The sequence below is a fragment of the Choloepus didactylus genome, chromosome 5 (assembly GCF_015220235.1).
Source record: "Choloepus didactylus isolate mChoDid1 chromosome 5, mChoDid1.pri, whole genome shotgun sequence".
Taxonomy (NCBI): Eukaryota; Metazoa; Chordata; class Mammalia; order Pilosa; family Megalonychidae; genus Choloepus; species Choloepus didactylus.
Window position 1 is genome coordinate 164298013 of NC_051311.1, and position 27653 is coordinate 164325665.

Sequence of the window (27653 nt, forward strand, 5' to 3'; positions counted from 1 at the left end):
TCCTAGCAGGGATGGGGCCCACACACAGGAAGCAAATGTTCAGGCTTTATTAACAAAACAAATGCCACTGGATGCCGACCATGCAGTGAAGGAAGGTCCCCTTCTCCAGCCTCCCCACCCAGGCGCAGCCCATCCCCTGTCCCTGGCCACCTCTGCAGTCAGGAGCCCAGGCCCAGGCCCCCCAGGTCCTCGTCATCCTCTGCCCCGAAGCCCGAGAAGCTGATGGGCTGGCAGGTCAGGTCGTGCAGGCTCACGAGGCAAGCGGTCTGTGTGGCACTGAAGTCAGGCACCGCCACTAGCAGCACAGTCTGGTCCTCGGGGCCTACAGAGAAACCACGCAGGAGCTGTGGCCCAAAGGGAGGTCACCAGGAGTACACAGGGCCATGACAGGAGAAGTGGCAGCAGGAGCCCCTCCAGACCACGGTGCAGGGGCTGGGACCACAGCCAAGGCCAAACACCCCAGAAGTCTGAGGGCAGCCCTGGCCGAGCACACAGGCACCAAGCACTTCTCGCCCACTCTGCCAGCCAGTCCAGTCAGCCTAGCTCCCTGCAGCAAGGTGACAGCCACTGCAGGTAGTGTGGCCATGGGGCAGAGCCTGGTGGCCCCACCCTCAGGGTGGCCCAGCCCACAGGGCAGCTGGGAATTCCATACATAGATTTTTTCCTCTGGGGGCCTTGCCCTCAGTTAAGAGCAGATTACATGCAAATGCCAGGCCCAGGGCTCACAGAAGGCTTCTCACCTTGGATAACCCTGGAGCCAAATTTGGGGGCGTTGCCACAGAAATAGACGTGCGGACACTCAGAGAAGATGAACGGGTCTGTTCTGTAGAATGGATAGCAACCTGGAGGAAGGGAAGGGCTGGCAGCTAAGGGCCTGGCCTCATAGCATGTGGGGCTGTAAATCCTCTGCTGTGGAGCTGTCCTGAGCCCTCGAGCCCCCACCCCCTGCTGCGACTACAACAATGTCCCCAGATGTTGCCATGGGACCCTCAGCCCACTGTGAAGGTGGGGGCTCAGGATTGGCAAAGGGTGCAGGGATCTGACTAGCCTAGACTTCCAGTTTGTGTCTAAGGCCTGCAGCCCTGAGCAGAGCCTTGGCTGTGGACAAAATTAATGCTCCGGAGTAGTTTCCAGAATAAGTGCCAAGCTTCTGAGCTTCTAGACAGGTCATGGCAAAGCTGGTGACTGCAAACCTGTGCTGGGACCACCTCTCCCCTCAGCGCTGGGGAGGCCCCCCGCCAGTCGCTCCACCCCCATGGGGCAGAGCCACTTACCGAGGGTATCAGGGGCTGTGGGGCTGAGGTGACGGGCTCGCAGGGTCCACTCCAGGATCTCCAAATGGTCTTCCATACTGCTGTACCGGAAAACATCACTCACGTTCTGCCCCGACGTCCCCAGGAATCTGCAAGGCAACGCTTGGCTGACCGCCACCCCAGCAGGCCGCCATCAGTGTCTCCCTCCACCTCCAGGGGTACAACACAGCAGGCCCTGCAGACCCAGCCACCCACGGAGGCCCACTGGGCTGGGTGGTGTCCCCAGGCCACCCTGGAGACCAGAAAGGGGCCAACTCTAGGCCACCCCAACCCCTCCCCTGTTCAGCCTGGGGACGGGGCTGCCCTGACTACCTGACACCATCGATGGTGGCCTGGTAGGGGTTTGTGACCAGCTGGAGTGTGGCATAGGCAGTGGCCAGCGGGAACATGCACGGATGCAAGGGCTGCTGGGGCAGCGTGTAGTTGGTTGGATCAAATTCGCCCGGCATCACGTCCACGGGCACTGAGGCCTGGCAGGTCAGAAGGGGCAGGAGGACCTCAGCAGTGCCCACCCCCACCCACCGTGCAGCCCAGGGCCTTGACAGCGCCCTTCCACACTGCATGCAGCCCAGGGGGGCTCTCGTTCCCTGCTCTGGGCGCTCCCTCTGCCCTTCCCTGCCTGCTTCCTCCAGATGTCCAGCAGAATCTTCCAAGTCTGCCCCTACCCGGGACCCCCAGGCTCACTCACACTCAGCTGCAGGAGGATCTCATCCAGCATCTTGACGGCCTCCACGCTGGCTGCCTGGGTCTTCTTGGTCAGGTACTTGGCCTGGAAACAGAGGTCAGGAAGACGCTGTCAGGCCAAGAGAGGCTGAGACCCAGGGATTTCCAGAGCCCCCTCCTGAGTCCGACTCTAAGGAGGACAGAGCACAGTCCCCACACAGGATGACAGGAAGCGTCTGCCCCACAGACCCCACAATCCCTTTTGGCCTTCCCATTACACCTGAGCACAAGGACCGATGACCCTGAAGACAGTGGCCCCAGTGTGCCTACAGGGGTATCACAGGAGCCTGCAACACCCCCGGGTTCCTGACTCCTGGGACGGGCTCCCAGGGGTCTTCTGGGGCCCTCTCAGGATGGTGCTGGGGGCTCCCAGGGCTCTTTCGGGGCAGGGTGAGGCTGGGGGGCGTGAGACCTTATTGATGGAATCCCTGCTCTGGGTGCTCTGGCTGAGGAGGTTCCCGGCGAGGATGACCCGGGAGATGTGGGCAGCACTGCACTGCTCCCCCTCGTCCCCGAGCTGTCCCGTCACCACGTCCACCAGCAGCTGGGTGCCCAGCAGGCTCTCGCCCCCGCCTCCACCTAGACCCAGACCGGACACCAGCAGCACGAACCTGCAGGAAAAGCCAGGGTTCCTCCAGGCTGGGGCGGGGTGCCCAGGAAGGAGGCTGCCCCACCCGGGCTGGGCATGAATGAAGCCATCAGCTAAGCCCCTCCTCAGGGGGCAGGGGAGACAGAGGGCGGTCAGACTGTGGGGAGGCCACTCAGCAAAGGGGCCTCCACCCCCTGGACGGACCCTGATGGGGCCTCCACGTCAAGCCCGCCATTGTGCTGCTGCTCACCTGTCCGTGTCGAATGGGGCCATGGGCTTCTGGGGAGCAAGGTCTGCGAAGCAGTGGTCCTCCACCAGAAACTTCCCGTCATCTCTCACAGCGCCAAACACAGCTAGGACAGTCCCTGTGGAGCAGTGGGGTCAGGGACCCTGAGGGGGAAGGAACTGAGGTACTGGCCCCACAAATGGGCTCTCCCCCTGCCATCCTGGTTAGTTCTCTACTCAAGGAACTGGGCTCCTACTTCCTGGGGTCACTGCCTTGGGAGATATGCAGAGAAGACCTGATGTCTTGCCTGGGCCTCACCCCTCAACAGCCTCCTGCTGGGGTGAAACCAAAAGTACCCTCCCCACGAAGGCACATGGGCTCCAGCATGCAAACAAACACCCAGCAACAGCCATGCCCAGAACCCACCCTGCTGGCTCGGTACCTGTAACTAACTTGGATACATCGATGGTGCCTTCCAGTTTGATGCGCTGCAACTCATCTTCCAAGATCAGCTCGTCATTGGGGTGGGTGTATTTGCTCCGAGGAGGCTGGGGCAGCAGGTTGTGCTGGAATGTGGAGATGAGAGGTGGTCTTGGGCTGGAACCCCCTGAGGCTCCTGCACCATCCAGTGAGGGCAGCCAGGCTCCACCCCACAGAGCCCTCCCTCCCGACATTCCAAGGCCAACCCCAGGGGTCAGAGCTGGGGCTCCACGGGGCTGAGATGGCCACGTCGGTGTCCCACAGGGAACTTTCCAGGGGGAGGCCTGTCTGCCCTGCTCTCCCTGCTCCCGCCCCTCTGGCTCTGGGCCCTGCCTTGGCAGTGCCTGTCCCCGTGTGAGCCAACTGGTCTTACCTCCTCACTGACTTCTCGCAGGATGGAGGGCTGGAGCTGCATTGCCTTGAACAGAGTCCCCACCACACAGCACTTCTCCCCAGGCTGCAGCTCGCACAGCTTCTTTACTTCGACTCCACTACCTGGGGCACGAGGGGCACAGGAGCTCAGGGACCCACCAGCCTCCACCCTGACAAAGCCAGAGAGCCCGCTCCCACCCCTCTGCACAGAACACTCGGCTGAGGGCCCCCTGCCAGCATACTTCAGCCCTGGGGTCTGTCCTTTGCTGGGAGGAAAAAGCATCGAGTGCCAGAAAACAAAAGCTTCCTCCCTGGACTAGGAGCGACAGCAAAGGATTACTCAGTCTCCAGAGAGCAGGGGACTCTGGATGTGGCCATGTGGTGACAGAACAGAGCCTGGAGCCATCACCCAAGGGCCCAGGAATATCAGGCGGCCACAAGGAGACAAAGGGGCCAGGGTGGATTCCCCCTGCGTGCCTGAGGGAGTGGGGTCCTGCTGGATTTCAGACCTCTGGCATCCGGAACCACGAGAGGGTACACTTCTGTGGTTTTAACGTTCCTGTGTGCATAACTTCGTGACTGCTGGCCCAGGCCGGAAGCCAGTAATATGCAGTGCTGCTTCACTTGCATCTCAGAGTAGGCGAAAAACGTGAGCCAGGTCCCGACATCACTGCCCTCAAATATTACCACTGCCTTGAGGAGTTTGGTTTCTTCCACCCCAAAATGCCCCCTCCTCTGAAAACAGATACCCCAAATTCAAAAATCACGTCCCCTTGTGCCCCGTTCTCCACCATCCAATGCCTCGGGGGCCCTTCTTTGTGGCCTGGCAAAGCACTTCCCAGCTCCTCCCAGGATCCTGATGGCAGATGAGGACACGTGGGAGAGAGCCCGGGGTGTTCGGGAAGGAGGACACAACACTGTGAGTGTAACTAACGGCACTGAACCGTGTGACTGAAGATACACAAAAGGAAGAACTTCAGGTTATAGAAACGTTACCAAAGTAAAAAGTTTTAAAAATAAACAAAAAAATAGGGCTGTACAACAGAGTGAACCCTAATGTGAGCTATGGTTTATGTTATAATAATAATAATTAATTACGATATTGTCATCAATTGCAACAAAGGTACCAAACAACACAAAATGTTAATAGGGAAAACGCCGTGTGGGTGCGTATGTGGAACTCTGTACTTTCTGCTCTAAGAAAAACAAACAAAAAAAACCTCCCAGGTAATTCTAAAGTGCAACCAGAGTACAGACCGACTGAGCTTAGTACTGAGGATAACAACAATGAGTAAGACATGGGCTCACCTACAAAAATCTGTTTCAAATTATAACAGGAGATGGATTTGAAAACGACGTGGAAAGCTACTCTAATGTAAATCATAAGACTGGGTTAGTGCAACGTCACTCAAAATTGAAAGGTGGGAGATGGGGTTCTACTTCACCACCAAGAATAATCCAACTGGAGAGCTCACCAAGGAAAAAATGGAAAAAAGAGATGGAAGAGCAGTGCCCAGACTGCGGTAGATGAGGACAGCAGAGTGAGACATTCCAAGGCTCCACTCCCCCTCAGAAGCACGGAACAATGAGCAAGAACTGGCAGAAACCTCTCTCCCAAAGCTCCAGAAAACAGAGGACTGCAGTAATAGTGCGAGCACCGAATCAAGAAAAAGGCAGCTAAAAATGGTAGGAAAACCTCCCGGTGGCCCTCTTGCTGCCCCCACGCCCCCACAACCCCACTGGCTCAGCATGGAGCCAGCCCGCACTCCCAGTACAGGCCCCTGAACCCAGCTCTGGAGAGAGCAGAGTATCCTTCGTGCACATTAGCGGAGCATGTCTCTCTGGCTTACAGCATGAGGGACTGAACCAGGACACCTGTGACAGGGTCGCCATCCCAGAACTTGCCCTGAGTGTAGAGGCAGTTGATGGAGCTCTCCTACAGAAACTGTGGGAGGAACAGTCTCATCGCAAATGCCTGGAGCAAAGGGTGGCTGGCTCAGAAAATACAATGGCACTTGGGACTGCAAGGAAGTGCAGTTCCTGGGGAAAAGGGCTTAGATCTGTACAAACAGGGGATTTCCTAGGGCCAAGCATACAAACCCAGGACAAGACATGCACAGAAAAGAACAGGGAATTCCTATGTTTGTGCCTAGGGCTATTCTTTAAAATCTTTGTATGGATAAGCTCTGAAGGAGAGCACTTGCACAGGCCAATCTGCAAGGACTGGGAAAGGTGTTCCCTACCCCTACTCCCTCCCTCAGCTCCTGGCATTCAAGAAAGTATCTTCCATAATACTACCCGGATACAAGCTTAATGAACAGAAGCCTCAGTGTCTAAAATCCAGAGATGACACACTGAAATATTAAAATGCCAAGATGCAACAAAAGATTGCAAAACATACAAAAGAAACAGGAAATGATTGTCCATGTGAAAGAGCAGGATAAAGCATCAGACACCGTCAATGAGGAGGATCAGACCTGGAAGAGACCACACAGAGACTTGTAAAAAATAGTCCCAAGTATGCTCAATGAGCTAAAGGAAAACATGAACAAAGAACTAAAGGAAATCAGGAAAACAACAGGTGAACACAAAGAGAATATCAATAAAGAGATAGAAATCTTTAAAAGGAGCCAAAGAGAGCTCAAAACTAAAGTAACAAACAACAACCACCACCACAAAAACCCCACAGAGGTTCAAGAGCAGATTGAAGATAAAGGAAGAAAGTGAAATTGAAGAAAAGACAATCAAAATCTTCAGTCTGAGGAGCAGGGAAAAAAACAACAGAAGAAAAGTGAAGAGAGCATGAGAGACCTCTGAGACACCATCACGCATACCAGTATACACACTGTGGGAGTCAAGAAGAGAGAAAGAGGCAGAAGGAATATTCAAAGAAATGATGGATGAAAACTTAACAAATATAATGAAAGATATGAATATACACACCTAAGAAGCTCAAAGAGCAACAGAGTAAAACCAGATAGTCATATGCTGAAACATGCAATAATAATCAAACTGACAAATACCACAGATAAAGAAAGAATCCTGAGAGCCCCAAGAGAGAAGCAATGTATCACATATAAGGGACCTTCGATCAGATTAAGGGCCAATTCTCATTGGAAACGATGGCGCAAGAAGGCAGTGGGATGACATTTAAAGTGCTGAAAGTAAAAAACTGCCAACCAAGAGTTCTATATCCAGCAAAACTGTCTTTCAAAAATGAGGGAGAACTTGTTAAATCATACTTTGATAGTTATCACCTTTCTGTATATGTGTTATATATCACAATAAGGAAATAACTGAAATTGTTGAACTGTAACCCATAACAGTCTTTGAAATTTGCTAACTACTTGTTAAATCATACTTTGAAAGTTATCACTGTTCTGTATATATGTTAAATTTCACAATAAAAAATGTATTTAAAAAAAAGAGGGAGAGATTAAGACATTCCCAGATAAACAAAGCATAGTGAGTTCATCACCGCTAGACTAGTCCTGCAAAAAGTGCTAAAAGGAGTTCTTCAGGTTGAAAGGAAAGGAGTGAAATTGCATGAAGACATAAGGATCTCCGGTAAAGGTAACAACATGGGTAAACAGAAATGCAATACTAATGCATTTTGGGTTTGTAATTACATTTTTTGCTTCCTACAGGATCTAAAATGCAAATGCATAAAAAGTAATGAAAAAGGTAGGGGGCTGAGGGTTATAGGAACATAATTTGTATGTGCTATTGAAGTTAAAAGCTGGTATCAACAAATGAGATTGTTAGAGATTTAAGATGTTAAGTTTAAGCCCCATAATAGTGACAAAGAAATATGCACAGAAGGAAAGGAGAAGAAATTCTAAAGGGTTTACTAAGAAAGATCAACTAAATGAAGCAAAAAAGGGAGTAAAGGAAGAACTGAGGACAAAAAAACAGTATAAGATAGACCAAAAAAAAAGACTAAAATGGTAGAAGAAAGTTCTGTATTATTAGTGTTTACTTTAATGTAAATGAGTTATACTCAAAACACAAAGATGGGCAGAATGGATAAAAAAGCATGACCCAACTATATATTGTTTACAAGAGACTCCTTAGAGCCAAAGACACAAACAGGCTGAAAGTTAAAAAATGAAAAAACAAAACAAAACAAAAACATTCCATGTAAATAATAATCAAAAGGGCAGATATAGCTATACTAATACCAGACAAAATGGACTTTAAGTCCAACTATTACCAGAGACAAAGGAGGGCACTATATATTGATAAAAGGGTCACTTCATCAAGAAGATATAATGATTATAAACATATATGCACTACTAACAGAGCCCAAAAATATAGGAAACAAACATTTACAGAGTTGAAGGGAAAAACAGTTCTACGTCAACAGTAGGAGACTTCAATGTACCACTTTCAACAATGGATAGGATATCCAGACATAAGATTCAATAAGAAAATAGAGGACTTGAACAATACTATAAACTAGACCTAGTAGACATATAGAATGCTTCAACCAATTACAGCAGAGTACACATTCTTCTCAAGCGCACAATCGTCACATCATTCTCCAGTACTGACCATGTGTTATGTCACAAAGTCTCTCTCTCTATATATATATATATATATTTACATTTTATTTTGAAATAAATTCAAAGTTATAGGAACAGTTGAAAAACAATATAAACCCCATACACAGAACTCCAGCATTCCCTGACCACACCCCCCAATACCCTGATCCACTAACTTTAACATGCTGTCACACCGCTATTCCTTTCCCTCCCTCCCTCTCTCCCTATCTATCATCCATCATCTATTGCTCTGTCTTCTGAACATCAACATATTTTAAAAGACTGGAATCATACAAAGTATCTTCTTTGACCAAAATAGAATGAAGCTACATCAATGACAGAGAGAGACTAAAAAATTCACAAATATCTGAAAATTAAACAATACACTCTCAAGCAATAGGTCAAAGAAGAAATCAAAACGAAAATTATGAAATATCTTGAGACAAATGAAAATGAGACAACATACCAAAACTTAGGGGATGCAGCAGTCAGGGATCAGAAGGTCACTTGTAGGTCTAAATGCTTGTATTAAAAAAGAAGCAAGATCTCAAATCAGTAACCTATCCTCACACCTGGAGAACCTAGGAAAAGAAGAGCAAACCAAACCCAGTCAGCAGAAAGAAGGAAATGAAGTTAAGAATGGAGATACATAAAATTCCGGAAAAGAGAAAATCAATGACATCAAAAGTTGGTTCTCTGAAAACATCAATAAAATTGTCAAACCATTAGCGAGACTGAAAAAAGAAAAAAGAAGAGAGGACGCAGATAACAGAAATAGGAAATGAAAAGGGAGACATTACTACCAACCTCACAGAAATATAAAAGATTCTAAAAGGATATTATGAACAACTGTATGGCAACAAATTAGACAACTTAGATGAAATGGACAAATTCCTAGAAACACAGTACCTACAGTAACTGAAAAAGAAACAGAAGATCTCAACAGACCAATAACAAAAAAAGGCACTAAAATAGTAATCAAAACCTCTAAACAAAGGAAAGCCCAGGTGAATTTTACCAAACATTCAAAGAAAAATTAATACCAATCCTTCTCAAACCCTTCTAAAAACCTGAAGAGGAAGGAAGGCTCCGTAATTCATTCTAAGAGGTTGGCATCACCCTAATACCCGAAACCAGATAGAGACAGCATAAGAAAAGAAAATTAAAGACCATTATCCCTTATGAATAAAGATACAAAAACCCTCAACAAAATACTAGCATACTGAACCCAAAAGCATATCAAAAGGATTTTAGAATTACTCCTCCAGGAAAGTAGGTAGAAAGCCAGGAGCTGCGTGGACCGGACACCACAGAGCAACCTGACTTTGGGCATACTTCATACAACACTCATGAAAACGTGGAACTCCTGAGATCAGCGAAATCTGTAAGTTTTTGTGGCCAGGGGACCCGCACCCCTCCCTGCCAGGCTCAGTCCCGGGGGAGGAGGGGCTGTCAGCTCCAGGAAGAAGGGAGAACTGCAGTGGCAGCCCTTATCAGAAACTCATTCTACTGATCCAAACTCCAACCATAGATAGACTGAGACCAGACACCAGAGAATCTGAGAGCAGCCAGCCCAGCAGAGAGGAGACAGGCATAGAAAAAAACAACACGAAAAACTCCAAAATAAAAGCGGAGGATTTTTGGAGTTCTGGTGAACATAGAAAGGGGAAGGGCAGAGCTCAGGCCCTGAGGCGCATATGCAAATCCCGAAGAAAAGCTGATCTCTCTGCCCTGTGGACCTTTCCTTAATGGCCCTAATTGCTTTGTCTCTTAGCATTTCAATAGCCCATTAGATCTCTGAGGAGGGCCCTTTTTTTTTAATCCTTTTTTCTTTTTCAAAAACAATTACTCTAAGAAGCCCAATACAGAAAGCTTCAAAGAATTGCAATTTGGGCAGGTCGAGACAAGAGCAGAACTAAGAGAGCTCCGAGACAAAAGGTAATAATCCAGTGGCTGAGAAAATTCACTAAACACCACAACTTTCCAAGAAAAGGGGGGTGTCCGCTCACAGCCATCATCCTGGTGGACAGCAAACACTCCTGCCCGTCGCCAGCCCCATAGCCCAGAGCTGCCCCAGACAACCCAGTGTGACGGAAGTGCTTCAAATAACAGGCACACACCACAAAACTGGGCGTGGACATTAGCCTTCCCTGCAACCTCAGCTGATTGTCCCAGAGTTGGGAAGGTGGAGCAGTGTGAATTAACAAAGCCCCATTCAGTCATCATTTCAGCAGACTGGGAGCCTCCCTACACAGCCCAGCAGCCCAGAACTGCCCTGGGGGGACGGCACTCACCTGTGACATAGCACAGTCATCCCTCAACAGAGGACCCGGGGTGCACAGCCTGGAAGAGGGGCCCACTTGCAAGTCTCAGGAGCCATACGCCAATACCAAGGACTTGTGGGTCAGTGGCAGAGACAAACTGGCAGGACTGAACTGAAGGATTAGACTATTGCAGCACCTTTAAAACTCTAGGATCACCAGGGAGATTTGATTGTTAGAGCCACCCCCCCCCCTCCCTGACTGCCCAGAAACACGCCCCATATACAGGGCAGGCAACACCAACTACACACGCAAACTTGGTACACCAATTGGACCCCACAAGACTCACTCCCCCACTCACCAAAAAGGCTAAGCAGGGGAGAACTGGCTTGTGGAAAACAGGTGGCTCGTGGACGCCACCTGCTGGTTAGTTAGAGAAAGTGTACTCCACGAAGCTGTAGATCTGATAAATTAGAGATAAGGACTTCACTTGGTCTACAAATCCTAAAAGAACCCTATCAAGTTCAGCAAATGCCAAGAGGCCAAAAACAACAGAAAATTATAAAGCATATGAAAAAACCAGACGATATGGATAACCCAAGCCCAAGCACCCAAATCAAAAGATCAGAAGAGACACAGCACCTAGAGCAGCTACTCAAAAAACTAAAGATGAACAATGAGACCATAGTACGGGATACAAAGGATATCAAGAAGACCCTAGAAGAGCATAAAGAAGAAATTGCAAGACTAAATAAAAAAATGGATGATCTTATGGAAATGAAAGAAACTGTTGCCCAAATTAAAAAGATTCTGGACACTCATAGTACAAGAGTAGAGGAAGTTGAACAATGAATCAGTGACCTCGAAGATGACAGAATGGAAAATGAAAGCATAAAAGAAAGAATGGGGAAAAAAATTCAAAAAATCGAAACGGACCTCAGGGATATGATAGATAATATGAAACGTCCGAATATAAGACTCATTGGTGTTCCAGAAGGGGAAGAAAAGGGTAAAGGTCTAGGAAGAGTATTCAAAGAAATTATTGGGGAAAACTTCCCAAATCTTCTAAACAACATAAATACACAAATCATAAATGCTCAGCGAACTCCAAATAGAATAAATCCAAATAAACCCACTCCGAGACATATTCTGATCACACTGTCAAACACAGAAGAGAAGGAGCAAGTTCTGAAAGCAGCAAGAGAAAAGCAATTCACCACATACAAAGGAAACAGCATAAGACTAAGTACTGACTACTCAGCAGCCACCATGGAGGCGAGAAGGCAGTGGCATGATATATTTAAAATTCTGAGTGAGAAAAATTTCCAGCCAAGAATACTTTATCCAGCAAAGCTCTCCTTCAAATTTGAGGGAGAGCTTAAATTTTTCACAGACAAACAAATGCTGAGAGAATTTGCTAACAAGAGACCTGCCCTACTGGAGATACTAAAGGAAGCCCTACAGACAGAGAAACAAAGAAAGGACAGAGAGACTTGGAGAAAGGTTCAGTACTAAAGAGATTCGGTATGGGTACAATAAAGGATATTAATAGAGAGAGGGGAAAAATATATATGACAAACATAAATCAAAGGATAAGATGGCTGATTCAAGAAATGCCTTCACGGTTATAACATTGAATGTAAATGGATTAAACTCCCCAATTAAAAGATATAGATTCGCAGAATGGATTAAAAAAAATGAACCATCAATATGTTGCATACAAGAGACTCATCTTAGACACTGGGACACAAAGAAACTGAAAGTGAAAGGATGGAAAAAAATATTTCATGCAAGCTACAGCCAAAAGAAACGAGGTGTAGCAATATTAATCTCAGATAAAATAGACTTTAAATGCATGGATGTTTTGAGAGACAAAGAAGGCCACTACATACTAATAAAAGAGGCAATTCAACAAGAAGAAATAACAATCGTAAATGTCTATGCACCCAATCAAGGTGCCACAAAATACATGAGAGAAACACTGGCAAAACTAAAGGAAGCAATTGATGTTTCCACAATAATTGTGGGAGACTTCAACACATCACTCTCTCCTATAGATAGATCAACCAGACAGAGGACCAATAAGGAAACTGAAAACCTAAACAATCTGATAAATGAATTAGATTTAACAGACATATACAGGACATTACATCCCAAATCACCAGGATACACATACTTTTCTAGTGCTCATGGAACTTTCTCCAGAATAGATCATATGCTGGGACATAAAACAAGCCTCAATAAATTTAAAAAGATTGAAATTATTCAAAGCACATTCTCTGACCACAATGGAATACAATTAGAAGTCAATAACCATTAGAGACTTAGAAAATTCACAAATACCTGGAGGTTAAACAACACACTCCTAAACAATCAGTGGGTTAAAGAAGAAATAGCAAGAGAAATTGCTAAATATATAGAGACGAATGAAAATGAGAATACAACATACCAAAACCTATGGGATGCAGCAAAAGCAGTGCTAAGGGGGAAATTTATAGCACTAAACGCATATATTAAAAAGGAAGAAAGAGCCAAAATCAAAGAACTAATGGACCAACTGAAGAAGCTAGAAAATGAACAGCAAACCAATCCTAAACCAAGTAGAAGAAAAGAAATAACAAGGATTAAAGCAGAAATAAATGACATAGAGAACAAAAAAACAATAGAGAGGATAAATATCACCAAAAGTTGGTTCTTTGAGAAGATCAACAAGATTGACAAGCCCCTAGCTAGACTGACAAAATCAAAAAGAGAGAAGACCCATATAAACACAATAATGAATGAAAAAGGTGACATAACTGCAGATCCTCAGTTAAAAAAATTAAAAAAATTATAAGAGGATATTATGAACAACTCTATGGCAACAAACTGGATAATGTAGAAGAAATGGACAATTTCCTGGAAACATATGAACAACCTAGACTGACCAGAGAAGAAATAGAAGACCTCAACCAACCCATCACAAGCAAAGAGATCCAATCAGTCATCAAAAATCTTCCCACAAATAAATGCCCAGGGCCAGATGGCTTCACAGGGGAATTCTACCAAACTTTCCAGAAAGAACTGACACCAATCCTACTCAAACTCTTTCAAAACATTGAAGACAATGGAACATTACCTAACTCATTTTATGAAGCTAACATCAATCTAATACCAAAACCAGGCAAAGATGCTACAAAAAATGAAAACTACCGCCCAGTCTCCCTAATGAATATAGATGCAAAAATCCTCAACAAAATACTTGCAAATCGAATCCAAAGACACATTAAAAAAATCATACACCATGACCAAGTGGGGTTCATTCCAGGCATGCAAGGATGGTTCAACATAAGACCATCAATCAATGTATTACAACACATTAACAAATCAAAAGGGAAAAATCAATTGATCATCTCAATAGATGCTGAAAAAGCATTTGACAAAATCCAACATCCGTTTTTGATAAAAACACTTCAAAAGGTAGGAATTGAAGGAAACTTCCTCAACATGATAAAGAGCATATATGAAAAACCCACAGCCAGCATAGTACTCAATGGTGAGAGACTGAAAGCCTTCCCTCTAAGATCAGGAACAAGACAAGGATGCCCGCTGTCACCACTGTTATTCAACATTGTGCTGGAAGTGCTAGCCAGGGCAATCCGGCAAGACAAAGAAATAAAAGGCATCCAGATTGGAAAAGAAGAAGTAAAACTGTCATTGTTTGCAGATGATATGATCTTATATCTAGAAAATCCTGAGAAATCGACGATACAGCTACTAGAGCTAACAAACAAATTTAGCAAAGTAGCAGGATACAAGATTAATGCACATAAGTCAGTAATGTTTCTATATGCTAGAAATGAACAAACTGAAGAGACACTCAAGAAAAAGATACCATTTTCAATAGCAACTAAAAAAATCAAGTACCTAAGAATAAACTTAACCAAAGATGTAAACGACCTATACAAAGAAAACTACATAACTCTACTAAAGAAATAGAAGGGGACCTTAAAAGATGGAAAAATATTCCATGTTCATGGATAGGAAGACTAAATGTCATTAAGATGTCAATTCTACCCAAACTCATCTACAGATTCAATGCAATCCCAATCAAAATTCCAACAACCTACTTTGCAGACTTGGAAAAGCTAGTTATCAAATTTATTTGGAAAGGGAAGATGCCTCGAATTGCTAAAGACACTCTAAAAAAGAAAAACGAAGTGGGAGGACTTACACTCCCTGACTTTGAAGCTTATTATAAAGCCACAGTTGCCAAAACAGCATGGTACTGGCACAAAGATAGACATACAGATCAATGGAATCGAATTGAGAATTCAGAGATAGACCCTCAGATCTATGGCCGACTGATCTTTGATAAGGCCCCTAAAGTCACTGAACTGAGTCATAATGGTCTTTTCAACAAATGGGGCTGGGAGAGTTGGATATCCATATCCAAAAGAATGAAAGAGGACCCCTACCTCACACCCTACACAAAAATTAACTCAAAATGGACCAAAGATCTCAATATAAAAGAAAGTACCATAAAACTCCTAGAAGATAATGTAGGAAAACATCTTCAAGACCTTGTATTAGGCGGCCACTTCCTAGACTTTACACCCAAAGCACAGGCAACAAAAGAAAAAATAGATAAATGGGAACTCCTCAAGCTTAGAAGTTTCTGCACCTCAAAGGAATTTCTCAAAAAGGTAAAGAGGCAGCCAACTCAATGGGAAAAAATTTTTGGAAACCATGTATCTGACAAAAGACTGATACCTTGCATATATAAAGAAATCCTACAACTCAATGACAATAGTACAGACAGCCCAAATGTAAAATGGGCAAAAGATATGAAAAGACAGTTCTCTGAAGAGGAAATACAAATGGCCAAGAAACATATGAAAAAATGTTCAGCTTCACTAGCTATTAGAGAGATGCAAATTAAGACCACAATGAGATACCATCTAACACCGGTTAGAATGGCTGCCATTAAACAAACAGGAAACTACAAATGCTGGAGGGGATGTGGAGAAATTGGAACTCTTATTCATTGTTGGTGGGACTGTATAATGGTTCAGCCACTCTGGAAGTCAGTCTGGCAGTTCCTTAGAAAACTAGATATAGAGTTACCATTCGATCCAGCAACTGCACTTCTTGGTATATACCCGGAAGATCGGAAAGCAGTGACACGAACAGATATCTGCATGCCAATGTTCATAGCAGCAGTATTCACAATTGCCAAGAGATGGAAACAACCCAAATGTCCTTCAACAGATGAGTGGATAAATAAAATGTGGTATATACACATGATGGAATACTACGCGGCAGTAAGAAGGAACGATCTCGTGAAACATATGACAACGCGGATGAACCCTGAAGACATAATGATGAGCGAAATAAGCCAGGCACAAAAAGAGAAATATTATATGCTACCACTAATGTGAACTTTGAAAAATGTAAAACAAATGGTTTATAATGTAGAATGTAGGGGAACTAGCAATAGAGAGCAATTAAAGAAGGGGGAACAATAATCCAAGAAGAACAGATAAGCTATTTAACGTTCTGGGGATGCCCAGGAATGACTATGGTCTGTTAATTTCTGATGGATATAGTAGGAACAAGTTCACAGAAATGTTGCTATATTAGGTAACTTTCTTGGGGTAAAGTAGGAACATGTTGGAAGTTAAGCAGTTATCTTAGGTTAGCTGTCTTTTTCTTACTCCCTTGTTATGGCCTCTTTGAAATGTTCTTTTATTGTATGTTTGTTTTTTTTTTAACTTTTTTTTCATACAGCTGATTTAAAAAAGAAGGGAAAGGTAAAAAAAAAAAAAAAAGAAAAGAAAAACAGGAAAAAAAGATGTAGTGCCCCCTTGAGGAGCCTGTGGAGAATGCAGGGGTATTCACCTACCCCACCTCGATGGTTGCTAACATGACCACAGACATAGGGGACTGGTGGTTTGATGGCTTGAGCCCTCCACCGTAGGTTTTACCCTTGGGAAGACGGTTGCTGCAAAGGAGAGGCTAGGCCTCCCTATGGTTGTGCCTAAGAGCCTCCTCCCGAATGCCTCTTTGTTGCTCAGATGTGGCCCTCTCTCTCTGGCTAAGCCAACTTGAAAGGTGAAATCACTGCCCTCCCCCCTATGTGGGATCAGACACCCAGGGGAGTCAATCTCCTTGGCAACGTGGAATATGACTCCTGGGGAGGAATGTAGACCCGGCATCGTGGGACGGAGAACATCTTCTTGACCAAAAGGGGGGTGTGAAAGGAAATGAAATAAGCTTCAGTGGCAGAGAGATTCCAAAAGGAGCCGAGAGGTCACTCTGGTGGGCACTCTTACGCACACTTTAGATAACCCTTTTTAGGTTCTAAAGAATTGGGGTAGCTGGTGGTGGATACCTGAAACTATCAAACTACAACCCAGAACCCATGAATCTTGAAGACAGTTGTATAAAAATGTAGCTTATGAGGGGTGACAATGGGATTGGGAAAGCCATAAGGACCACACTCCACTTTGTCTAGTTTATGGATGGATGAGTAGAAAAATAGGGGAAGGAAACAAACAGACAAAGGTACCCAGTGTTCTTTTTTACTTCAATTGCTCTTTTTCACTCTAATTACTATTCTTGTTATTTTTGTGTGTGTGCTAATGAAGGTGTCAGGGATTGATTTAGGTGATGAATGTACAACTATGTAATGGTACTGTAAACAATCGAAAGTACGATTTGTTTTGTATGACTGCGTGGTATGTGAATATATCTCAATAAAATGAAGATAAAAATAAAAAGTAAAAAAAATAAAAAAAATAAAGGATTTTACACCAAGATCGGTGGGATTTATCCCAGAAATGCAATGGTGGGTCAACATAAGAAAATCAATATAATACACCATAGTAATAGAACGAAAGGAAAAAAAAAAAAAGGACCACCTCAATTGATGCAGAAAAGGCATATCACAATATTCAGCACCTTTTCTTGATAAAAACACTCAGAAAAATAGAAAAATGGGAATAGAAGGGAACTTCCTCAACATGATAAAGGGCATATATGAAAAATCCACAGCTAACATCATACCTCAATGGTGAAAGACTGAACGCTTTCCTCCTAAAATCCAGAAGAAGAGAAGGATGTCTGGCATCACCATATCACCACTGCTATTCAACACTGTAGTGGAAGCGTTAGCCAGAGAAATTAGGACAGAAAAGAAATAAAAGGCATCCAAATTGGAAAGGAAGAAGTAAAACTATCCTTAGCCACAGATGACATGATCCTACATATAGAAAATCCAGAAGAAACCAGAAGAAGCCATTAGAGCTAGTAAACAAATTCAGCAAAGTAGGGGTACAAGATCAATATTCAAAAATCCACAGTGTTTCCATACAATCTGAAAACGAAATCAAGAAAACAATTCCATTTACAACAGCAACTAAGAGAATAAAATATCTAGGAATAAACTGAACAGTGGACGTAAAGGACTTGTATGCAGAAAACAATAAATCAGAAGTTGCAGAAAACAATAAATCAGAAGTTAAAGAAACCTAATCAAATTGAAAGATAACATCTTTCAATGCTCACAGACTAGAAGACTTAAGAAGAACAAAGTGGGAGGATCACACTGCCCAACTGCAAAACTTATTGCAAAGCTTCAGTAATCAAAACTGTGGTACTGACACAAGGACAGACATATAGACTAATGGGATAGAATCAAGAGCACAGAAATAAATCCACACATGTGGCCAAATGATTTTTGACAAGCATGCCAAGTCCATTCAATGGGGAAAGAACAGTCTCAACAAATGGCATTGGGAAAACTGGATACCCACATGCAAAAGAATGAAAGTGGACCCCTACCTCACACCATATACAAAAATTAACTCAAAATGGACCAACAACCGACATACAAGAGCTAAATCTTAGAGGAAAACATAGGGAGATATCTGCAGGACCTTGTATTAGGCAATGAATTCTTAGACTTTACCCTGAAAGCATGAGCAACAGAAGCAAAAATAAACTGGACTTGATCAAAATTAAAAGTTTTTGTACATGAAAGGAAATTACCCAAAGTGAAAAGACAACCAACAGAAAGGGAGAAAATATTTGGAAACCATATTCTAATAAGGGCTTAATATCCAGAACATATAAAGGACTCTGGCAACTCAACAACAAAAAGACAAACCACCCAAAATTAACAAATGGACAAAGGATTTGAATAGATACATAAATGGCCAACAAGCACATGAAAATACACTCAACATCATTAGCCATTAGGGAAATTCAAGAGGAAACCACAATGAGATACCACCTCACACCCACTAGAATTGCTATTAAGAAAATGGAAAAGAATAAGTGCTGGTGAGGAGGGGGAGAAATAGAAATCCGCATACACAGGTGATGGGAATGTAAAATGGTACAGCTGTGGTGGAATACAATCCACGGTTCCTCCAAAAGTGAAACAAAGAACTAACATATGACCAGGCAATCCCACTTCTAGGCGGGTTACCCAAAAGAATTGAAACCAGGGACTCAAGACAGATATTTGTACAGCCATGTTTATAACAGCATTATTCACAATAGCCAAAAGGTGGAAGCAACCCAAGTGTCCATCAGCAGATAAGTGGCTAAACAAACGCGGTATATACATATGACGGAATAATATTCAGCCTTAAGGAGATTCGTTTCCAACAAATAGGGGAGACCAGGATGAAAAAGAAACAGAGGGGATCAGTGAAAAGGGGGAGACTCCAGGAAGAAGTTGGTCTCCTGTGAACAGGTGGTCGTCTTCGTGTGTTGGGCATTGTTGCCACACCTACTCAGGTACCCATCTCCCAGGGGCACGTGGGCAAGTCTGCACTGAGGAGCAATTCTCCACATTGTGCAACCATCGCCATCAGCACCACAGTGAAGCCTGACTTCCAAACAGCTTCTGAACTAACCCTTAACCTTCAAATCCACAAATGGTTTAATTCATTTCTCACCATTACCTTATGAAAAAACTGCAGCATAAAAAGGTTAGCTTTCCCAGCCCCACCAGCTCTTTCCATGGTATTTTTAAGAACCCCTGGCACTTTCTGGGTGGCAGAGGGGGAGCATCTCCCCAGAACTGTCACTTACCCCAGTGCTGCTGGGCCCGGCTCACCAGGAAGGGCCTCATGTGGACCAGGCGGGTGGCATAAATGTGGGCATACTGCCGGCTGAAGTTGCGCTCCCCCAGCCTGAAGGGCTGTGAGGAGTTGGTGTAGGCAGTCACAGGCACACGTGCAAATGTGGAGTTGTTGCCAGATGGTGGGGACAGCAGAGTGTGGGCCCTCTGGGCAGCTTGCTCGGAAAACATGGCCCCCCTCCTGGTCCCACAGTGGTCTAGATCACTGCACCAAGCCAAGAAGAAGGTGGTCACAGCAAGAACACAGGTTCCTGCAATCCCTTTCCCACCCACAAAACAGGTTTCCTGGTGTAACTCAACCAAGCTGACCACAGTGTACCCTAAGGGCTCTGAAAAGAGCAAAACAGCTGTGGTAGAGACCAGACATGGGTCAAAACAGCACGTGGAAATTAATCGGGTCTAGACACCCATGTCTGGCTCTATAGCCCTAATCCAAAATGGGAGAAAAGGAAAGCTAGGTACACTTCTCCCACTCCAGGGCTCTTCATGAATCCCAGACGCCGGGGTCCACTGCTTGTTCTTCATATGTACTAGGAGGGTCACCAATGGAGTACCCCCAAATGGCAGTCCTCATTGGCCTCCTTTCAGCTCCCCAGTGCCTGGCCCATCTTAGTTTAACTATTAAAAGCGCCTATCATAAATAACATAACCCTATTATTAAATAATAAAAATAAAACACATCAGTCACTCCTCTGCTCAAAACTCTCATTTGCTCCACCCCACAGGCCTTCTTGGTGGTCCCTGAACGTACCAGATGCTGTGCCTCAGGCCTCTATTCTTCTGCCTCCCTGTGTCTAGAATGTTCTTTTTCCATCTACCCAGCTCATTCACTCAACTCCAGTCTTTGCTTGAAAGTCACCTTCTCAGGGGGGCCATCTCTGACCATCTGATTTACAACTGCAACCCTCCCCTGGCACTTCTGCTTCTATTTGACTTCTAACAAACCATTATGTGAAATTTGCTTACTGTCTGCCTCCTCCAACTACAATGTAAGCTCCAGACACTTTGTATGTTTTATTTCTGAAGGTATTACCAGCACTGAGAACGACACTGTCCAACACGGTAGCCAGTAGCCACATGGGGCTACTGAACAGGTGAAATGTGGCGAGTTCGAATTGAGAGGTGCTGTGGGTGTAAAATAAACATCACATTTCGCAGACTGGGTACAAAAAATATCTCAGTAATTTCTTGACACAGATGTTGAAATGGCAATAGTTTTGATCTACTGGGTTTAAAAGTACATTATTAAAACTAATTTCATCTGTTTCTTTTTACTTCTCAATTACAGCTATTAGGACATCTAAAATTACATATGTGGCTTCTTGCATTCTCTTTCTATTGGATAACTCTGCTGAAAGAATGAATGAATGCAAACGAACTTGAAACCCAAATGTGCACAACCGTGGCAGCAACCGAGGCCAAACTTCGTCACGGAACAAACACCAGATGGAAACCAAGTCCATCCGTTTACAGATTCACCCTAATGTGGGGTCGTGTGGAAGGACTTAACCTCTACCTGCTTCAGTATACCCACAGCATGGGAGGCAGGCCCTCTCTGCGCAGCTCGGAAAAGAAGGGAGGGAAACGGCTGCCTGTCTGTGCCATCCGGGTGCATGAAGCTACACTACGAGGCTTTAAACTTGACACATCTTCTTTTCTTTATGGCAGATAATTTAAGATACTTCCTATTAAGCATAGATTTATCATGCGGGGGAATGCAAAATTTCTAACCTGTGTTATTAATAACAAAAATGCCTCTCTACTTGGGGGGGGTACTAAGGTGAAGTTCAAGCGTAAGCAGCCCGGGGCCAGCACGAAGCCCCCACTCCCAGGCGTCCCGGGCCCTCCCCTCCCGCAGCCCGCATGCCCCGGCGCGCGGCTCCGGAGGTCCCTAAGACACACAGTAGTCACACCTGTGCCGCCCTCCGCCCTGGCTGCGCCCCGGCCCCCGCTTCCGGAGCCGCCAGGCTGTGCGCGCCCACCCCCGGCTCCAAGCCCTCTCGCTGCAAACCCCGGCCTGTACTCCATTATCCTGAGGCGTCTCACCGAGGAAGCCGGTGCTCCGCGCAGACACGCAGCCAGAGCAAGGCTCCCAGCCGTGGAGCGTGGAATCCAGCGCGCACTCCCGGCCTCCGAGGGCCGTCGCCCACGCGGGATCCGTAGAAACGGGCCGGGTGACGCGGGAAACCCCACTCACCGTGCTGCGCGCCGCGCCCATCACCACGCCCCGCCAATCCTCTCGCGCCGCTCTTCGCCGCATCCCGCCCATTGCCGCGTCCCGCCAATCACCGCAGCTCGCCCATCACCGCGAGCTGCACGCTGTATTCCGCCAATCACCGTGCCTCGCTCTACCGGTCGTCGCGCGCTGCATCCCACCAATCACCGCGCGCTGCGCCCCGCCCCGGTTTCCTAGGCAACGCGAGGGGGCGGGGGCGCGCGGAACTTGCGCATAGAGCTCGGCGTGTAAGTGTGTGTGCTGTGGTAGCAGCGGGACTGGGCCGGTCGCGTCTCCTCTTCCCGGCTCTTCCAACTGTGGTCCCCGTGCTTTCTGGGCAACTGGAGTCCCTACACTGTCCCAGGGCCTGAGCGAGCTTCCTGCATTTCGGGGCGGGGCTTTCAAGAATGCTTTTCATACATCTCCATGAGTTCCCGGAGTTCCTAGCCGGGCCCAGGGGGCCTCTCCCCGTGACTCTTTACCCACCACTCCCGCCAGCGCTGTGGTTCTGTTTCGGGCTTCCCTTGGCAAATACCGTGCTTCTCACTCACTGTGTCATCTGGGTGTAGATAATGATGGTTAACACATGCTAGCCTTGCCAAATCACCTTGAAGGCAGGAACCGTTCTTGCTCCCATTTTACAGATGAGGAAACCGAGGCACAAAGAGGTCACACAGCAGGCGAGTTACAGCCTGACTCTTAGCTGTCACATTGCACCATGTGCTGGGGCCTCAGTGTGTGCACGTATCCCCAAAGGTCAGCCAAATTGCCCAACTTACAACCATTTCCTCTCCCTCCCTACCATGTAATGAGGCATTTATCAGACATCTATGCAATACAGACTGAAATGGATGAATGTGCCCGCAGAAACAATGTGCAAACGTGGTCTAGTTCATTTACCACAGTGCCTGGCAAGTGGGAGACTCAGTACAACCTGTATTTGCTGAATGAATGATTGAATGAGTACTCTTTTTGCCAGGAGTGTGCTGCATGTCTTCAGAGAATTATCTTTTGAATCTTACCGTAACCCTATGAGGCAGTACCAGTCTCATCTCCATTTTAAAGAAAGATTCATCATTGCACAGGGTCACACAGCCAGATTCCTGCTGGGTGGGAGCACATCCGGCGAGAGCAGGGGAGCTTGTGGGTGGCCTTCCGGGCCCTATGAGACTTAAAGATGTGCAGGCAGCACATGAAATTTTAGGCCTTACATAATATGACCCTGACTTCTCTTGGCTGCTGAAACAATTGCTAATTTTGTGTTTCATGGCAAAAAACAAACAAACAAACAAAAAGAGAACCCCTTCATGTTTCTCCAGTTTTAGTTGGGTTTTCCGAATGTGAAACAAAAGATGTTCTTAAATGATATGTGTTGGCCGCCGCTTGTGGTCATCCTGCCATGGCACTGTCTCTGGAAGCTGGCTGAGGCCGTGGCTGGAGGCTGGGTGCTGGTTGTTTGCACGGGTGGCATCAGCTGAGAGCCCCTCAAGAACCTTGTGCTCACTGGCTTCTCCCACATCAACCTGATGGATCTGGATACTATTGATGTCAGCAACCTCAACAAGCAGTTTTTGTTTCAAAAGAAGCATGTTGGAAGATCAAAGGCACAGGGTGCCAAGGAAAGTGTACTGCAGTTTTATCCAAAAGCTAATCTCATAGCCGACCATGACAGCATCACGAACCCCAACTATAATGTGGAAATTTTTTGACAATTTATATTGGTTATGAATGCTTTAGATAACAGAGCTGCCCACAAGTATGCAAATAGGATGTGTTTAGCAGCTGATGTCCTGCTTATGAGAGTGGAACTGCTGGTTATCTTAGACAAGTAACTATTACTGAAAAGGGTATGACCGAGTGTTGTGAATGTCATCGTAAACCAACCAGAGAACTTTTCCTGACTGTACAATTCGTAACACACTTTCAGAACCTATTCATTTCATTGTTTGGGCAAAGTATTTGTTTAACTAATTGTTTGGGGAAGAAAATGCTGATCAAGAAGTATCTCCTCAAAGAGCTGACCCTGAAGCTGCCTGGGAACCAATGGAAACTGAAGCCAGAGCTGGAGCATCTAATGAAGATGGTGACATTAAACATGTTTCCACTAAGGAATGGGCTAAATCAACCGGAAATGATCCAGTTAAACTTTTTGCCAAGTTATTAAAGGATGATAGCAGGTATCTGTTGACAATGGACAGACATTGGCGGAAAAGGAAACCTCCAGTTCTGTTGGAATGGGCTGAAGTACAAAGTCAGGGTGAAGAAACCAATGCATCAGATCAACAAAATGAACCCTGGTTGGTCTCAAAGATCAGCAGGTTCTAGGTGTAAAGAGCTATGCAAGTATTTTTTCAAAGAACGTTGAGACTTTGAGAGTTCATTTAGCTGAAAAGGGGGATGGAGCTGAGCTCATATGGGACAAGGATGACCCATCTGCAATGGATTTTGTCACCTCTGCAAACCTCCAGATGCATATTTTCAGTATGAATATGAAGAGCAGATTTGATATAAAATCAATGGCAGGAAATATTATTCCTGCTATTGCTACTACTAATGCAGTGATTGCTGGATTGATAGTATCAGAAGGATTGAAGATTCTATCAGGAAAAATAGACCAGTATAGAACAATTTTTTTGAATAAACAACAAACCCAAGAAAGACGCTCCTTGTGCCTTGTACACTGGATCCTCCCAACCCCAATTGTTACGTCTGCGCCAGAAAGCCAGAAGTTACTGTATGGCTGAACGTCCATAAAGTGATGGTTCTCACATTACAAGATAAGACAGTGAAAGAAAAATTTGCTGTGGTAGCACCAGATGTCCAAATCGAAGATGGGGAAGAAACAATCCTAATAGGTGTGGTCTATTCTGGGGCACATTTTCTCTCTGTGGACCTGTGACACTCTGAAAACGTAAAATTATCAGCTTCTAACATACAATGATGGGGCAGTTATAGGATAGACAAGCCCATTCCAGAAGGGACAAATTGAAAGAAAAACAGTGGTCATGGGTCCCAGGCAAGTTGGAAACCCAGCAGGGTAAACTCCATTAGATGTCAAGGTCTGAGAGCCATCTGTGGATTGATGATTTATCCTCTGGGCCTGATGGAGAGGCAGCCCCATCCTTTCCAAGAGCTTGTGCAGTGACCATGCTCTCACTGAACACTGGGGTGTAGGCCCCACCCTCTCTGAGCATCAGAATGGTGGCATTGGGGTGGCAGTTGAACTCACCCTGAACATTGGATGGGAACCCTGCCCCCTCCAAGCAGCAGGGCATATGGCCTTCCCCTCCAAGGGCAGGGGTACACCTGCACTTTCCACACACATGGGCAGCCTGCTCTCTTGGCCTGAGAAGATCTCTTTGGTCCAGACCTCAGTTTCCCTGGTTCTGCCCTTGAAGTCGTTTTTCTTTCAATTCAGCCCTTCTCCATTCCTTTCAGTCCAGGTTGGCTGTGGTTCTGCCATACAGATTTCTCAAAAACTCTGTCGGCTTTGTCTGCAGTTCAAGGGGGTCCTAACCATTAAACAAAAAGATTTCCCACAGATCCTTCCTGGATAACTACATTTCCAATCCTGACTTCCTCTGAAATGGCTGACTGTATCTATGTTCAGCCACACTTTATTTAGCAAAGTGTTGTTCAGTTAAAGCAATGGGGGGATGGAGGGAGCTGACCATAGAGAGTCACAAAGGGTCCAAGCAAGGATGTGTCTGGAAACCTTGGCAGGTCCCTGGGGCAGCACCAGAGAGGGCTTAGGGGGGAAGCCTGGACTGGAGGACAAAGCAGAGAAAGAAGAGTCATAACCAGTTCAAAGATGAATCCTATGACACCCAAAGCATAAGCAGCAAAGGAAATAGTAGATCCATTCGACTTCACCAGAACTAAAAACTCTTGTGCATCCAAGGACATTATCGAGAAAGTGAAAGACAACCAACAGAATGGGAGAACATATTTGGAAACCATATTCTAATAGGGATTAATATCCAGAATATACAAAGGACTCTTGCAACTCAACAACAAAAAGACAGACAACCCAATTAAAAAATAGGTGAAGGACTTGAATAGACATTCTCTAAAGAAAATATACTAATGAGCACATGAAAAGATGCTCAACATCATTGGTCGTTAGGGAAATGCAAATCAAAACCATGAGATATCACCTGACACCCATTAGAATGGCTACTATTATAAAAAGGAATGGAAAATGACAAGTGTTGGTGAAGATGTGGAGAAATTGGAACTCTTGTGCACTGTTGGTGGGAATGGAAAATGGAAAACATTTTGGTAGCTTGGAAAACATTTTGGTAGATCCTCAAAAAGTTAACCATAGAACCAACATATGACCCAGCAATTCCCCTCCTAGGTATATACCTAAAAAGTTGAACAGATCCTTGTACACCACTGTTCATAGCAGCGTTATTTGCAATAGGCAAAAGGGGAAACAACCCAAGTGTCCATCAAGAGTTGAATGGCTAAACCAAATGTGGTACATCAATGTAGTGGAATATTATTCAGCTATTAAAAAGGAATGAATTTCTGATACATGTTATGACACAGATGAACCTAGAAAACAATATGCTATGAGAAACAAGCCAGGCTCAAAAGGACAAATATTGTATGGTTCCGTTTATAAGAAATATCTAGAAATAGCAAACTCATAGAGGCAGAAAGTAGATTGGAGGCTGTCAGGGTGAAGAGATGGAGGAAAGGGGTGTTGTTGCTTGTCAAGTACAGAGTGTTTGTAAATCTCAGACATTTGAAATTTAGAAAAAGAATGGCTCCTGGGAGAAGGGGTGGGGAGGTGTTGCTGGTGGTGGGAGGGGAGGCAGGGAGGGTTGATAAGGTTCTATTTTGGAGCTGTTTAGCTCTGGGTGTCAGCAGCACATCTTTGTGGCGATGTTCCACAGACAGCAAGGAGGCCTGCTGAGGGAGAGGCGGGGGCTGAGATTAAGTTGGCAGATGGAAGGTCGGAGGTTGTTCCAGACGCTGGGGGTGGCAGGACAAGGGCAATGAGGAGGAGTCAGGAGGAAAGGGCCTCTGAAGGGAAGAGTGTGTGCAGGTCCTCGGTGCAGAGGGACACAGGAGGGGGGAATGACCAGGGAAAACCAGCAGGGAAGGCGACAGGGTAGAGACAGCGGGCAGCGTTCTCCCCATCACATCCTGGCCCCATCCTGCACCTCCTTGGGAGCAGGACAGCAGGTGCCGATCAGACAGCCCTTGGGGAGGACAGCAAATGGCAAACTTGATGGCCTGCAGTCCCCACGAGGCCCCTGCTCCTCTGCTCACCTTCCCCTGCTGGCCCCAAGGGCCTGAAGGATTCAAAGTGTCACTTTGCTCATCATTAGACAGTTCCTAAGCACCTACAAGGTGCGACTTGGAGCTAGGGACAGAGAGGAGAAACACATCCCCTGCCCTGGTGGAGCTCACAGTGACATCCTGGGGTGGGACTGAGTCCTGTGAGCTGGGGCACAGCTGAGTCAGGGTGGGCCAGGAAAGCCCAGACTAAGAGGGGCGTAAGAGTGAGGGGGTGGCCTCCTGGAGGAAAACCATTTCTGCCCTGAGACCTGAAGGCCAGCCCAAGGAGGTGGGGGCAGGGGTTGGGAATGGCCAGATCCCAAAGGCCTTGAAGTAGAGGACTTTGTCATCTAAGGTGCAATGGCAGAGCCTCAGCATGGGGAAGGGGGTCACTCCAGGGCAGGGAGGCTCTTGGAAAGCCAGCAGCCTGGATCACCCAGCTGGAGCTGCTCCAGCTGCTGGCCCAATAGCCTTTTAGCCTGGATACCCTCTGGGCAGAGGAGCT

General features: G+C 45.7%; 1 protein-coding gene and 1 pseudogene across 2 annotated transcripts; one reads left to right on the forward strand and one right to left on the reverse strand.

The window, feature by feature from the left end:
• Positions 1-32: 32 nt before the first annotated feature.
• On the reverse strand, positions 33-21818 carry POLD2 (DNA polymerase delta 2, accessory subunit). Of its 2 annotated transcripts, XM_037837237.1 has the most exons (11): positions 21688-21818; positions 19593-19846; positions 3705-3826; positions 3294-3417; positions 2876-2990; positions 2449-2647; positions 2002-2082; positions 1626-1783; positions 1275-1402; positions 741-842; positions 33-322 (listed from the first exon to the last, which is right to left on the reverse strand). In XM_037837237.1, the coding sequence occupies exons 2-11, from the start codon at positions 19810-19812 to the stop codon at positions 159-161; spliced, it is 1413 nt and encodes a 470-aa protein (XP_037693165.1). In that variant the 5' UTR covers positions 19813-19846; positions 21688-21818; the 3' UTR covers positions 33-158. The 2 variants fall into 2 exon arrangements, with proteins under 2 accessions (XP_037693165.1, XP_037693166.1); XM_037837238.1 differs by lacking the exon at positions 741-842.
• Positions 21819-23223: 1405 nt separating this feature from the next.
• On the forward strand, positions 23224-24755 carry LOC119535498 (annotated as a pseudogene).
• Positions 24756-27653: the final 2898 nt, after the last annotated feature.

Bases quoted from the DNA above. Each gene is read 5' to 3' on its own strand.
- POLD2 (XM_037837237.1), bottom strand. From the start codon at position 19,812: ATGTTTTCCGAGCAAGCTGCCCAGAGGGCCCACACTCTGCTGTCCCCA. The intron at 2,648-2,875 runs GTGAGCAGCAGC...CTTTTCCTGCAG, and splicing joins GCCCCATTCGACACGGACAG to GTTCGTGCTGCTGGTGTCCG. The intron at 1,403-1,625 runs GTAGTCAGGGCA...GTTGCCTTGCAG, and splicing joins GCCACCATCGATGGTGTCAG to ATTCCTGGGGACGTCGGGGC.